The sequence below is a fragment of the Thamnophis elegans genome, chromosome Z (genome assembly GCF_009769535.1).
Source record: "Thamnophis elegans isolate rThaEle1 chromosome Z, rThaEle1.pri, whole genome shotgun sequence".
Lineage (NCBI taxonomy): Eukaryota > Metazoa > Chordata > Lepidosauria > Squamata > Colubridae > Thamnophis > Thamnophis elegans.
Window position 1 is genome coordinate 129,675,691 of NC_045558.1, and position 15,495 is coordinate 129,691,185.

The window sequence follows — 15,495 nt, forward strand, 5'->3', positions numbered from 1 at the left end:
TACACACATTTTTATTTGATGCAATGCATAAAATTACATTTTTGAAACTTGATATTTTGAAGTTGTCAATTGATCAAAGAATTGATCAAGCAATTAGTAATTTCCAATTTCAACCAACAAATATTCTACATTGGCAAAAAAAAATCAGAACACAAACTATAAACTAGGTGGACATGACCTTTCAGACAACCCTCACTCTGTCAAGGATTTTGGAGTACTCATATCTAATGATCTAAGAACCAGAGCCCTCTGTAACAACATTGCTTAAAAAAAGCATTAAAAGTTGTTAAACCAGTGTTGCGAAACTTCTTCTTTGGTAATATTGTACCAGAGCATACAAAACATTTGCCAGACCAATTCTCAAACACAGCTTATCTTTTTGGAACCCGCAACATATGTCGGACATTAATGCAATCGAGTGAGACCAGAGATATTTCGTGAGAAGAGTCCTCCACTCCTTAGTGGCATTAGGTATTGTTGTGGTTGAAGTCATTGACAGGTAGAACATTGTAGCAGGTAATTTTACATACTACGTTTAGGTCAGACTGAAGGCAACATAATTCTAAGTTGTCTAAACCCAAAATTTCAAGTATAGTGGCAATCTTAAGGTAAACTGCTCCAATGTTGATTACAGAAAATGTGACTTCAGCAACACAGTGGTCAATGCCTGGAATGCACTACCTGACTGTCATCTCTTCCCCAAACCCCCATAACTTTAACCTTAGACTGTCCACCTCACCCCATTCCTAAGAGGTCTGTAAGGGGAGTGCATAAGCACACCAACTTGCCTACCATCCCTGTTCTAATGTCCCTTTTTATTTGGATCCATTTCATGTATTCAAAACCATGGTTATACTTATATATGTTGTCTAATAACATGTTCCTCATTGAGCCTGATAGAAATTCTAGTGATTTCCTTTTTATATATTTGTCATCTACATGTCTCAAATGTGTGATACCAAAAATCATCAAAGAGCAAGTGAACTTTGCATTTTTTACTATATTTATGTCTCACCTGGGGAAATTTGAAGTTGCAGAGACTGTTTGCCATGTTGAGGCAGGTCCTAGCACGAGGTCCTCCAATGACAGCTACCGTGTTGTTCTGGGCATTACATTTGTAGTTGGGGATAAATTTATCTTTTGTAGATAGAAATTCCATGGCTAAAAGATAAGTCGTAATATCCTCATGATTGTCAGTACCAATGTGGAACCCCAGAGTCACATTGGGTAATATTTCTGACTGTTGATTGATCTCATTAACAGCAAATGCCAGAGCCAACGTGTGTTGGTAATTATGAGTGAGGTACCTTCAGTGAGAGTTATAAACTATGTCAATACATTTCTGCTTCAGAATCACATTTTAATTGTTATATACATTCATGCCCATCCAAAACGTTGTGGTTATTTTTGCTTAATAGCCCGAGGTTGTATTGATTGGGAAGCAATGATATTGGGAACGGGTAGCTAACGTTGTACTGAGACAACATTGGGATGCTTATTTATTTTCTGCTTAATTTTCTTCTAGAAGACAGTCAATTTGAGCCAGTTTGGTTTACAGTTAAAAGTAAGAGAATAGGAGTTCAAATCCCACCTTCTATGTGACTTCAGCCTGTCATTCTCTTTCAGCCCAACTCACCTCACAGAATTGTGGTTATTGAGAAGATAAGAGAAGGAAGGCGAGTTGTATATGTTTGCTCCCTTGAATGATTTGTATAAATAGTAAAGATGGGACAAAAATAAAAGAAATAAATATATAAATGGGAAGTCATAGTACATTATTTCCTCATTTATGACTGCAGTATTAGTGGAGGCTAAGTGTCTTTTAATCCTAGAATTTATAGGACTAAGGACAATTTCAGTGAGCTATATGGTGAGCATTTTGATTTGAGCAGAAAGGTAAAGAGGAAGAATAAAATGACAACTTTTAGGTGGTGATAGTTCAGAGTTTGAGAATGAGGCCGAGGATACTTACAAGTATTGATCAAGCACATCATGAGAAGGAACATTTTGAAACATGATCTGATTTGAAAGAAAGAAGACCTGATATATAACAGCAGCAACAATTAATTCTCCAGACTGATAGTACTTGTGAGAAATTGGAAGAGGACCTCTGAGATTGCAGTTGTGAGCAGAAGAACTGCACATCCACTTAGGAAAAAAGAATAAAATCAGTGTTGTGAACAGAAGCAGCTCAGAATAAAATATGGCCATTGTAGATATTAAAGTATAGCTTGAATGTTATTATTCAAATACTGATCTGAGTCCTAATCAACAAGCCTTTCAGGAATATTATGTAAAATGAAGTATCACAGATTAAACATCTTTCTTTTTTGTTCTCTCTACTTGTAAACCTTTACTTCTGAGCCTATATTAATATAATGCAGTTTTTTAAAACATGGATTCATAGGTTTTTTTTTCATGTTTATCAGGGTTCCCTTGAGATAGGGAGCAAAGAACACTTAATTTGATAATTACTTAGAAGGTAATGGCTTACTTGCAATAGTATTTTTTTCTTTTGCTTCTGTGCAAAATGTCAAAATCAAACATATCATTTGAGAAAATGGGAGTAGGGCCATATGCACCAAAGAAAAAATTGTTATGACTTTTTTTTCTAAAGATGATGCCATTTTCGGCAGATACATATCTGTACGCAGATTCCAAACTTTATTGATTTAAAACACAATTTTAAAAGAACTGAAATTCATTGGTTGCAGTCAAATTCTCAATCTTCTGCTGAAAGAGTTTCTGCTATGAAAAGTTGCAGTTTAACATAATTTATTGAGATGAAGGATACTTTGAAAGAGGGAAATAATGTTGGGATGTTCCATAAGACTTGGAATTCTGCCAAATATAGTTCAAAGTGAACCTTTCTAGTGGGTCTGATACAGTCACTTAAAAGTACAGGTCTATTATCTATCGAACCCTTTTCTCTAAAAATAAGACCTATCCCAAAAATAAGACTTAGAACATTTTTATGTTTAGGCTTAATATAAAATAAGCCCTACTTATGACTTTATACGGCTGCCAACCCACACACTCTTTCCATCTGGTTCCACATAGCCATGAAGCAAGGGAGGATGGTGGTGGAGCTGCACCATGTTTCCTGCATTAGCTTACCTCAGGGCCCCCACAGCTAGGCCTCAAAGGCCCAGACACCTGCCTCATGGCAAGAGCACCCAGAGCCATTTGCAACAGGAGCCCATGTGGCCTCCAATCCACTTCTGCTTACTTGTGGCCACAACTGAGCAGAAGGCTAAGTGGTGTTCTGATTCCAAGGTTGTGAGGTGAGGCAGGTGTTGGGGCATGAGTGGCCTGGCTGCAGGAGCCCTCAGGTAAGCCAATGCAGGGCATGTAGGGCAACTCCACCCCCCACCTCACAGCAGTGGCGCTGGCATGCTGTACAGTCTCCTGCTTCCCCACAAGCAAGCAGAATTGGTGGGAATCCCATTCATGGAAACATGTGCTTATTTTGGGGCCCAAAAGAAAATAAGACACGGTCTTATTTTTAGGGAAACACGTTTATCTGTCTATCTGTCTGTCTGTGTGTCTTTCACTCCATCTGTCCATCCATCCATCCATCCATCCATCCATCCATCGATAGATAGGCAGGCAGGCAGGCAGGCAGGCAGGCAGGCAGGCAGGCAGGCAGGCAGGCAGGCAGGCAGATCTTTCCCTCTAGCTCTCGGATGGTGAACCTATGGTATGTGTGCCACAGGTGGCACCCAGAGTCATTTGTCAGGGCACATGAGGCGTTGCCCTGTCAGCTGTCCAGAATGCATGCATGCACTTGCCAGGTGAGTTCAACCTTTTTTAAAGTCATTTTTTGCCCTTCCCTATGTCCAAGGCTTTATAGAGTATGGCAAAAACAGCCCCCCCCCCAAAAAAATGAGCTTCCCTGAAGCCTCTGGAGCCCTAAAAACTGGCCCTATGGACAAACTGGAAGTTCAGGAACTGACTTCTGGTTTGCTCGTAGGGCCAGTTTAAGCGCTCCGCAGCCTTCAGGGACCTTCAGGAGGTTACCCTGAAGGCTCCAGAGGTGTAAAAACAATCTGGCGAGCAAACCACAAGTCACTTCAGGTTTTCTCGTAGGGTCATTTTTGTCCTCCATAGCCTTCAGGGAAGCCTCTGAAAGGGGCTCGAAGGCTATGGAGAGCTTAAACCGGCTCTATGAGAAACCAGAACTTTGTTCCCGAACATACAGTTTGCCCTTAGGGGTGGTTTTATGTGCTCTGGAGGCTTCAGCAAACACCTGAAGCATCTGGAGGGCCTCCGGGAGGGGCGGAAGGACTGTTTTCACCCTCCCCAGGCTCCTATAAAGCATCTGAAGCCTGAGGAGGGCAAAAAGGCATGCAAAAAAGGGGGGCTGTAATGCACGCATACCCATTGTGGTGGTCCCGCATTGCCCTATGGGTATGGCATACCTGTGCACAAACCCACACCCGTTCTCCCCCTGCTTATGGCACGTGAGCCAAAAAAGGTTCGCCATCACTGTTCTAGCTCTATCCTTTACTTAGGATATTAATGGGAATTTTCCCCTAAGTGTTTAAAAAATGATTGTGAAGAATATTTGGAAGGTTTTTTCAGGGGGTAGGGCTGTTATGAAGCGTACATTTCTAGCTAGGAAGGCCACCAGGAAGGAATTTCTTTGTTTCACAGATGTATGTTTCCTTTGTAATTAGTTTTTATTCCCTCACTTATGTAACTATTAAATTATAAATGCCTGTATGTGGTCCTTTCCCAACCATATGGAAGGGCCCACCATTGGGCTTGGATCCTATTAAATGTGTTATTTTAAGAGAATTGGGGTCTGCCTATTAGTCCACACCAGGCCTAACCTAGAGAGTACATACAACAATATAACATTTGGGTGCCCCTCTGCCTATCTGCAACTGATTTTGCAAGGTACAGACAGAAATATTGTCTTTACTCCCACATAAAGCTGTGAAACACATGTGCTGCAGTAAACCAATAACATTATTTTCACATTAGGGATTCATTCAAGTTGTTAGGTAAAATTCAGTTTTATTTCTTTGCTAGTTGCTCTTTTGTATTCAGATCAGGCCTCAAAATAATGATATAGCATTTAGGGGAAAAGATACAGCCCAGTAATCCAGCTGCTGAAGCCAAAATGGAGAAGATCTCCACGGCCACCACGTATTTCCCCTTGGTGCTGAGATAGGTGGGAACAAATGAAACCCAGACACTGCAAAAGACCAACATGCTGAAGGTGATAAATTTGGCTTCATTGAAGCTGTCAGGTAAATTCCTAGCTAGGAAAGCCACTGTAAAGCTGACAGCAGTCAAGAACCCCATAAAGCCAAGGACAGTATAAAACATAGTGGTTGAACCTTCATTACATTGAAGGACAATTTCTTCAGCCATGGAATGCATGTCAGAATCGGGGAAGGGAGGAGAAATTGCAAGCCATATCACACAAAGGCAGAATTGTATCAGGGAGCAAGATAGGACAATAGAGATAGCCAGCCCTTTCCCCACCCATTTCCTCATTTTGGAGCCTGGCTTGGTGGCCAGGAAAGCAAGAACAACAATGGTTGTTTTCCCCAGTATACAAGAAAGAGCTATAGAAAACATGATGCCAAACGCTGTTTGTCACATGAGACATTTCACTTGGTCAGGTTGTCCAATGAAGAATAGAGTGCAAAGGAAGGAGAGCAGGAGAGCAGTGAGAAGAATATAAATGAGGTTTCTGTTGTTAGCTTTAACGATGGGAGTGCCCTGGTTTTTAATGAAGATCCCCAGTACCAAAATTGACATGACAGAAAAGAAGGCTGCAATCATTGCCAAAGAACTACCCAAAGGATCTTGATAAGACAAGTAAGTTATCCTTTTAGGAAAGCAACTATCCTGTTCTTTGTTTGGATATTGATCTTCTGGGCATGAGAAACAATCATCCAAGTCTAGGGAAAAAGAAACAAAAAACAGCAGAGCATTTATGAACACCCTATGGTTCATCTGAGTTATATTACTTTTGTATGAACTACACTTGCCCAGTCGTTTCAGCATCTAATTCAAGCTGCTGTTTGTTTATGTGTAAATCCCTGTATCAAGCAGTGCATTTGTGGGACCTGGCTCTTCTAACAACCAAGGTGAAGATTGGTCTGGCACTTGATAGGAAATTGGTCACCCCACGGAGCTTGTAATGAAACTTCCTGGTTTAAGAAAGCAGCTTCATAAAAGCAGTTATTTAAGCTTCTTAAGTAACTTAAATTTAAGCTTCTTAAATTTGTTCTCCAGTAATATTTACTGCAAACTAGGGCATACAAAACCTTTGCCAGACCAATTCTTGAATACAGCTCATCTGCCTAGAACCCACACTGTATATCAGACATTAATACAGTCAAGCAAGTCCAAAGTTATTTCACGAGAAGAGTAGTCCACTCCTCTGCACATAATAGAATACCTTATGCTACCAGGATGGAAATGTTTGTCTTGGACAATCTAGAACTATGCCACTTACATTCTGACCTAAGATAAGTTTATTAAATTGGTCTGTCCGAGCCAAAGACTTCTGAACTCCGGCTGTTACACGTTTATTCCATTTACTATTTGTCTGGAATACTATCCCTAAATAGGTAAATGATTGAACTTGTTCTATTCTTCTGCCATTCAGATCTATAAATGCCACATACAGTGTTTTCTTTTCCAAAACTTAAACTTTGTTATTAGATGGTCCAATATAAAACTATTGTCCATCGTAGTTCTTCCGCTCCTGAAGCCTGTCTGTTCTTCAGCTAGAATGTTATTTCTCTTTATCCAATCTTCTAATTTATTAAGCAAATACTTAGCATAAATGTTTGCTGAAATATCGATTAGATTAATTTACTGGAAATCATCTGGGTTATCTCTAGAGCCTTTTTTATGTAGTGGAATAATTATTGATGTGTGCAAACTATGAGCCGAGGTGGTGCAGTAGTTAAATGCAGCACTGCAGGCTACTTCAGTTGATTGCAGTTCTGCAGTTCGGCTGTTCAAATCTCACTGGCTCAGGGTTGACTGAGGTCCATCCTTCCGAGGTGGGTAAAATGAGGACCCGGATTGTTGTTGGGGGCAATATGCTGACTCTGTAAACTGCAGTTCGGCTGTTCAAATCTCACTGGCTCAGGGTTGACTGAGGTCCATCCTTCCGAGGTGGGTAAAATGAGGACCCGGATTGTTGTTGGGGGCAATATGCTGACTCTGTAAACTGCTTAGAGAGGGCTAAAAGCCCTATGAAGCAGTATATAAGTGTAACTGCTATTGCTAAACTAGCAGGAATTTGCCCTGTTCTATTAATAAAAGTAAAGAGACCTGCCAGGACAGGGACCCACCAGGTTATATTTTCTTTAAATAATGATGCCAGGAGTGCATCCTGTCCTGGAGCTTTGTTTGACTTCAGGGAAGAGATTAAACACCTCACCTCCATGATTGACACTTTCCGTATATCTAAGATCTTTACCTCCAGTGCCTCCCACAGGTCGCCCATTGCTGGGTTAACATAAACATCTATTATGCCAAATGGATTGCTTGAGAAAATAAAGGGCCAGATTCCAAGCATATCTCGTTTCACTTCCATCCGAAGTTGACTTTTACCAAAATGCACAACCCTCCTGAGGCTCTTCCCTTTATAGCTACCCTCTTTGGTGGTATCTGCCAAATATTAAACCCAGGGAGCTCAATAGGGGCATCGTCACCACTAACCCAAGTCTCCTGCTGGTCCACTGTAATTGGGAAGTTCTAATTCTATTCCCTTATCCCAGCATGGTGCTGACTCACTTAAATTTGCTGAGTCATTTGTCTTCCGAATAAGCGGAGGGATTTGCGAACCTCCCAGCAGATCTCCCAACTTACTCTCTTTGGCCTGCACCTGCCGATCCCATTCTGGGGAAAAATCCCCAAACAGTGCCAAAACCTTGCAAGTGTCCGGCCAGGGAAGCGGGGAGGATGAACAACCCACAGTTGATGAAATAAGCCGACAGCATCCGCCGACTCTCTGCTGCCCCTGCAATCGAGCTCCACCTTCCTTACTGCTTGGTGAGCACTGTATCTTTTCTCCCCGCTGGGAGAGGCCATCCCATGGTTCCAATTAGGAGTCCTGCCTTGGTCTGTTTTATCACTTTGCGGTAGAGAGTTTACAGTGTCCATTATCTGAAAAATGTCTTTGGTCTTAGGTTGTCTGGGTATTGTCACAGCCATGGATAGCTAGTTTTGTTGCTTAGTAGAGAAAACCTTCCTCTCATTCACTAAATGCTTTCTACCTGGAGTAAAAAACTGGAGTAAAAGCTGGAGTAAAAAATGAACTTCTCAAGTAGTAAAATTGAAACTTTTTAAATTTAAAAAAATTAAATTTAAAATCGTAAAATTTGGAAGAAAGCCAAGAATCCTCTTATTCGCATGAGCAGGCTTAGAAAGAGCTGTTGTTTGAACTTAAGAAGAATTCTGGAATAATTATCGCATTGCGGAAGATATTCATATGCTACCAAATTTATTGCCCCCTTATCACTCCACGTAAGCTGCGACAGAGAGGTCGCTATCCATCTTTTTGAAGTCCATCTACCTGCATTTATCTCAGAATTATATATGTTCAATACAATCTCCCTCAGTTGATTCATTGATGATATCTGACCAGATCTTTCTGTCGGCCAACCAGTCGATATGACCTGCCGCTTTTCTGCCTGTTCCACCACAATAAAATTGATCACGGAGTCCAACTTTAAACGCACCTCTTCAAACTCGTCAAAAATGCCTGAGAAGTGAGCATGCTGTGTCGGCTGATAAACTCCTTTGTACTATCACTTGGCTGTTTTCAAGCCCTAAAACTGGTCCACTGTAATTGTGAAGCTCCAATTCTAATCCCTTATCCTGGCATGGAGCTGACTCACTTAAAGTTGCTGAGTCATTTGTCTTCCAAATACACAGAGGGATTTGCGAGCCTCCCAGCAGGCCTCCCAACTTACGCTCTTCAGCCTGTGCCTGCTGATCCCAATCCGGGGATTTCCCTTGCAATACAGCTCCACCTTCCTTACTGCTTGGTGAACACTGTGCCTTCTTTCTTTTCTCCCCCTGGGAGAGGCGATCCCGTGGTTCCAAGTAGGAGTCCTGTCTTGGTCTGTTTTGTCACTTTGTGGTAGACAGTTTGCAGTGTCCATTATCTGAAAAAAGTCTTTTATCTTAGGTTGTCTGGGTATTGTCACAGCCATGGATAGCTAGTTTTGTCGCTTAGTAGAGAAAACCTTCCTCTCATTCATTAAATGCTTTACTACCTGGAGTCAAAAACTGGAGTAAAAGCTGGAGTAAAAGATGAACCTCTCAAGTCGTAAAATTGAAACTTTTTAAATTTAAAAGTTGGAAATTAAAAATTGATTTAAAAGTAGAACGAATGTTTTTTTAAAAAGAATAAAAATGGAGAGTAAAAAGGAGAACAAAGTTAAAAGTTAAAAATTGTTTGAAAAGTAGAAAGGATTAAAAAAGGAGAAAATAGAGAGTAAAAAATGAGAAAAAAGGAGAGCAAAGCTCCTCTGCCTTCTGTCCCTCGGGGGAGGCAACATTTCCAAGTTCTAGTCCTGCCTCAGAAGGAAGCAAGCTGGGTGACTCTCTACCTGTTATCTCATACATGTTTGACAAATTAAATAAATGAATAAAATAAATTTTCAAAAGGGATTAAAAAAGAAGTCTGCAAATATATTGCCCTTTTTAAAATGCTGACCCTGGTTTGAGCAAGATAGGAATTCTCCTGAGTACCAGAGCTCTAAAACTTCTGAATACGGCTATTGGGGTCTTGTCACCAGGACTATATGTCTGCAGCAAATGCGGGAGATCTCAAGTTCTTTATTGTCTGGAGAGGAATTTTTTTGAAAAAGGTTTACTAGCCTAGCTCTTCATTCTGGCACAGTCAGCTCTGCTTTTCTTCCATTCACCATTTCTACCCTAGAAACCCCATTAATTAATCCAAATTTTTCATTACTAAATTATACAATCTTAGGATGTTCAGGCACTGCAACATTTTGAGGCATTGCATCATTCATTAAAAATTCAGTCCCATTTATATTTATTCAAACATTGATATATTCCAAATGTTCCTTTGCTTACCCATTTGATCAGCTATCTTCCCTTCTGGGCACCGTCTGCAGTCATAGCAGCAGGATAATTTCCCTTCCACTTTTATCTTGCTATGACCAAGAGGACATTTCTTATTACAGATGGAAAGAGGCAATGTCTGTTGATAAATTAAATCAGAATTCTGCCACATGACAAATTTATTTTTAGATTGTTCTTTTTATCAGTTAGACATACCCAAACTCTTCATATTGAATATTTCATGTTTTCCACTGAGCCTATTAATTACTCATAGCCAGAGGTGGTATTCAGACAGTTTTGACAGGTTCTGGAGAACCAATATCAGAAACTTTGAGTGGTTCAAAGAACGGGCAAATAGGTTGCCCCACACCTCTTTGCAGCCTCCCAGCTGATCTTCTTTTGTTGCCCTGAACAGGAGAACGAAGCTGGAAAGCAGGTTAGGGAGGTGGGGTGGGAATAGGGATTTTGCAGTATCCTTCTCCTGCCATGCCACAAAGCCACAACCACCGAACCAGTAGTAAAAAAAAATTGAATTCCACCACTGCTTATAGCTCATACCTATTAGATTAATTGTATGATTGTGCCTAATATAGTAGTCTAATATAGTAGTCTTAAGATTTGTTCTGAGGTAATCAGTACCAGAATGTGTTATGGAGAGCTTTTAATTCTGGAAATTTTGGAGCACATATTTTTTAAGATTCCAGTTTTGTGTGCATTCCTTGTTTTCTTTGAGCTCTTTCTCTACTTGGTACAATATGCTGAGGTTTATATAGAATCCATGAAAATGATGACTAGATGCAAACTTTATACAGTAATCAGAGCTCATTTTCATTAAGCTTTTACTATTTGTATAGGTCTGATATGAAAGAAGCTCCATTAAAGTCAATTTGGAAGTATGGAAGATAAGAACTGTGCTCTGATTTAAACAGTATATTAAGCAATTACTGTAAATATTAATAAAAAAAATTTCCTATATTATGATCCCCCCCAATACATTATTATTATATATACTTCCATATTTATGTTTACATTGCACATAAAGAAAAAAAAAGAACACACACTGGGTAGTAGCTGAAAGATTTAATAAAAAATGAAAATTGAGCAAACCTGGTTAAAATTCACCTAATTCAATAAACATGAACATGTGTACCTAGTAGATAAATGATTTCATAATAGTGGAAAAAATATGTCACACCTGATTAAACATGTGGGGCCAAACAATGTCCTTGGTGGAAATGGTGAGAAGATTGTCTGGGTGAGCCATAGGCTCAATTTTTCCAACTTTAGCTCTTAGAAATGACTTATTTGGGAATGCCAGCCAGTTGGATATATCAAATCCAGTTATCAATTCCCCGTTGGAGCCAAAAGAAATGTGTTCCCCAGCAGTGTTATTAAAGGAGACCTGCTGCAAAAAATGGTGGAGCTGGAAAGATATAAGAAAGAAAGAAAAAGGAAGGAAGGAAGGAAGGAAGGAAGGAAGGAAGGAAGGAAGGAAGGAAGGAAGGATGGATTGAGGGAGGGACGGAAAGTTAATAGAATTTTTTGAAAGGATTAGCAAATCTTGGTTTTTATTCCTTTCAAATTGACTTAAGGTCAATGGAAATTTGTGTTTTTATCACTCTACTTCAAGGATGAAATTCTCCCGGTTCGGCCCGGTTTGGCTGAACTGGTGATATGATTGCCTTGGTTCTGCGAACCAGTAGTAAAAAATGCTTTAAAAATCTAGATTCCACCACTGCTCTAGTCCATTTAAAATGGGTGGAGAAATATATTCTTTACCACATGCATGTTCTACATTATTGCCTAATTTTGTTTTCAACTGAAACATTTGCAGATGAAACTCTATAAAAAACACTGAGAAACAGACACTTTTGATAAATGGAAGGCTCTCAGAATTAAGAATTCACTTTGGTTTCATAAAATGTAGATAAGATTAAAAATTCAATATAGAGAATTCAAGGCCATTTCTTTCAAATAAAGAATGTCTTTAAAATCTTGAATACAAACACACACACACACACACAGAAAGACAGACAAATAGATAGATAGATAGATAGATAGATAGATAGATAGATAGATAGATAGATAGATAGATAGATAGATAGGAGTTACTATGGTAAGGGCTTCACAGTACTCCACAAAAGGGATCCCTTGGGTAAGGGGGAAAATCCAACATTGGAAATTACATTTGGTCAAGAAATTTCCCCACTATAAATAAATACCTGGACAATTCCAGTATATTGGCTAGTGGATAATGAAAAAGAACATTTGTGTCAAATGGCTCATTGGCAAATTTGCTATCAATTAAATTAATAATTTTGTCATTTCCCCAAAATTTGTTTTTCCTCCCCTTTCCTTTTGATTTATGGTGAGAATTTTATGAGGATGGAATGGAAGTAGGAAAAGTATTAAAACTTTCATGGACACCAGGGAGATCATGATAGCTAGGTGATTGTAATAAACATCAGGACAGTCCTAAAAGGAATCTAGAGATTTGATTTACTTCTCTAGATAAAACCTTGCATGAGTTCATCTACAACTGTCTAGAAAATTTGTTCCCTGTGAAATTAAGACAGTGAGAAAGTTTTACATGTCAACCTGTCAAATATCATGCATTAAATACATACATCCACATAAAGCATTTCATACCTTTGGTATGAAGTACCTTTTCCCATGTTCCCATTATAGAATTTTCTTTATTGACCAACTGTGATTGGGCACATAAGGAATTTGTCTCTGGTGAATATGCTGTCAATGTACATACATAGTATACAATAAAGTGTCCCAAAGTTGCTTTTTCCAAAGGCATCTGGACTTTGTTTTTCCTTGAAGACCTTTCGCTACTCATCCAAGAAGCTTCTTCAGTTTGACTGAATAGTGGACAATGGAACAATTTATATTTCTTCTTGTCTTTTGGTCATTAGCAGTCATTCTAAGAATTGCTGAGATCATTTGGAGGTTTATCTGTGTCCTCATAAGTAATGCAAATTTGTGTGAAGCCTTCTTGGATCTGCTGGAGGCATTATGATGGGAAACTAAATGTCTTCAAGAAAAAACAAAGCTGCCTTTTGAAAAATCACCTTTGGGATGAACCATGACCTGGATGACTGAAAATCTCCATAGACATTAAGCAACAACTTGCTAAATCATAAGATACAATCATGATTCATATGATAGAAACAAAAAAAAAATGTTAGTCACATGATATCAATAAGTAGGAGTAGATAATAGGAAAGGATAATAGGAATACAGTCTTACTACATAGTTAGGTATCTTTAGGCATAAGTACTGTAGGAACTATATCCTTCTTAGAGTGATAGTATGGAGAAAAAAACCTGTTTTCATGTCTGGTTGTTTTGGCATAAAATGCCCTGTACAGATGTCCTGAGGGGAGAAGTTAAAACAGTTTAGGTAAGGATAAACTAGGCATTTTCTCAGCCCTCTATCTGGCTTGAGTAGTATACAGGTCCTCAATGGAAGGCAGTCTGATAATTAGAGATTAGATGTAGTTAGGTGGTTAGGTGGTTAGGTGGTTAGGTGGTTAGGTGGTTAGGTGGTTAGGTAGTTAGGTAGTTAGGTAGTTAGGTAGTTAGGTAGTTAGGTAGTTAGGTAGTTAGGTAGTTAGGTAGGTGGGTGGGTAGACAGACAGACAGACAGACAGAGATAGATAGATAGATAGATAGATAGATAGATAGATAGATAGATGATAGATAGATAGATAGATAGATAGATAGATAGATAGATAGATATGATAGAGATAGAGGGTTAGAGATTTGCAGAGATGTCCTGATGGGAGAAATTAAGTAGGTAGTTAGGTAGTTAGGTAGGTAGGTAGGTAGGTAGGTAGGTACGTAGGTACGTAGGTACTTAAGTAGGTAGGTAGGCAGGCAGGTAGGCAGGCGGGTAGGCAGGCGGGTAGGCAGGTAGGCAGGTAGGCAGGTAGGCAGGTAGGCAGGTAGGCAGGCGGGCAGGCGGGTAGGCAGGTAGGCAGGTAGGCAGGTAGGCAGGTAGGCAGGTAGGCAGGTAGGCAGGTAGGCAGGTAGGCAGGTAGGCAGGTAGGCAGGTAGGCAGGTAGGCAGGTAGATAGATAGATAGATAGATAGACAGAGAGAGAGAGAGAGAGAGAGAGAGAGAGAGAGAGAGAGGGTTAGAGAGGTGTAGAGATAGAGAGACAGAGAGAAAAATAGGGAAACAGACAGACTGACAGACAGACGATCAATTTTGAAGGAATGCCATTCTCTCCGTTACTGGACAATTGACTTGCATTTAAAAATAACTTTAGAAAAAATGTATAGGTTTTTAAAAATATATATAAACAATTGACTTGAATGTTGAAATAACTGTAGAAAAATTTAATAGGTTTTTTAAAAATATATAAATGTTTGGATATTTTCAGATACCAGTTTCATTGGCCAATATTACCTGCCATGGTGACTGAAGGAAGAGCTTCCATCTCCTCTCATCAATTCTTTGCCCATATTTCAACCGGGAGGAATACAATTGCCTTAGAGCATGTGCCACAGCATAGACTCCATTGTAGATGCTGTAGTTGTGGCTAGTCATGCTCAATTCAAATATAGATTGAGAAAGTGTCTCTAGTTTCTCTTCTCCTGTGCAGATCTTGTCAGTGTCCCGATCTTTAATACCACTGGAGAATGAGCATTCAAATGCATCTTTCCAAAAGTCTCTAATAAAGCCATCTCCTTTTTCTAATGTTGGGTTTCTCTTCTGCATAAATTCTCGAAACCCTGTCAGTTCCCTTGAGTGGATTGCAAAGGAAAGAGCGCCATGGAGAAAAACAATGGGCAATTCTCTTTGCATCAGAATGGAGGTGAATTCCATCTGGGCTGTCATGATCCAAATTTTGGCTTTTCTTTGTTTTGGTATATCATCACAATCTAAAACATAGATCATAAGTCTCAAAGTCATCAGGCCTGTAATTTCAGCATTCAAGATCACTGCAATGACTGTACTCCTCATGATAACTTTGTATAATTTATCTGCCTCCTCCACCATGTCAGCCGCTATATTACCATACATCATTACCATACATCAGGGCACTTAGGGCAGCAAAAAGATCTCACATTGCCACCTTGGTTGCGTCCGCTGAGTCCCGCCCAGCCGCCCTGTTTAGGATAACCTGCTCCCTCCTAAATAGGAGGGATACGGGGGAACCCTTGCAGGGTAGAGCTGAGGATTATGCCCAATTCTTAGCGGACAAAATTGCTCGGTTTCGGTCGGATTTGGACTCCATCCCTGCAGCTCCAGCCGAGGCACAAGAGGATGAATTGGTACACCACCTCTGGATTGAGTTTCAGGATGCTGCCCCTGGGGATGTGGAGAAGACCATGAGAGCTGTGAGTGCCTCCACCTGTGTACTGGACCCATGTCCCTCATGGCTGGTTGCCAACAGCAGTGAGG

The 15,495-nt window shown here is 39.9% G+C and overlaps 1 protein-coding gene across 1 annotated transcript in view; it reads right to left on the reverse strand.

Moving 5' to 3' along the window:
• Nucleotides 1-15,114, reverse strand: part of LOC116521777 (vomeronasal type-2 receptor 26-like) — a 32,344-nt gene extending 17,230 nt beyond the window's left edge. The window contains exons 1-2 of the mRNA XM_032236433.1: nt 14,579-15,114; nt 1,016-1,307 (exon numbers count right to left, since the gene is read on the reverse strand). Coding sequence (XP_032092324.1) covers nt 1,016-1,307; nt 14,579-15,114 — 828 coding nt within the window. The remainder of the gene's footprint in view (nt 1-1,015; nt 1,308-14,578) is intronic.
• Between the last annotated feature and the right edge of the window lie 381 nt (nt 15,115-15,495).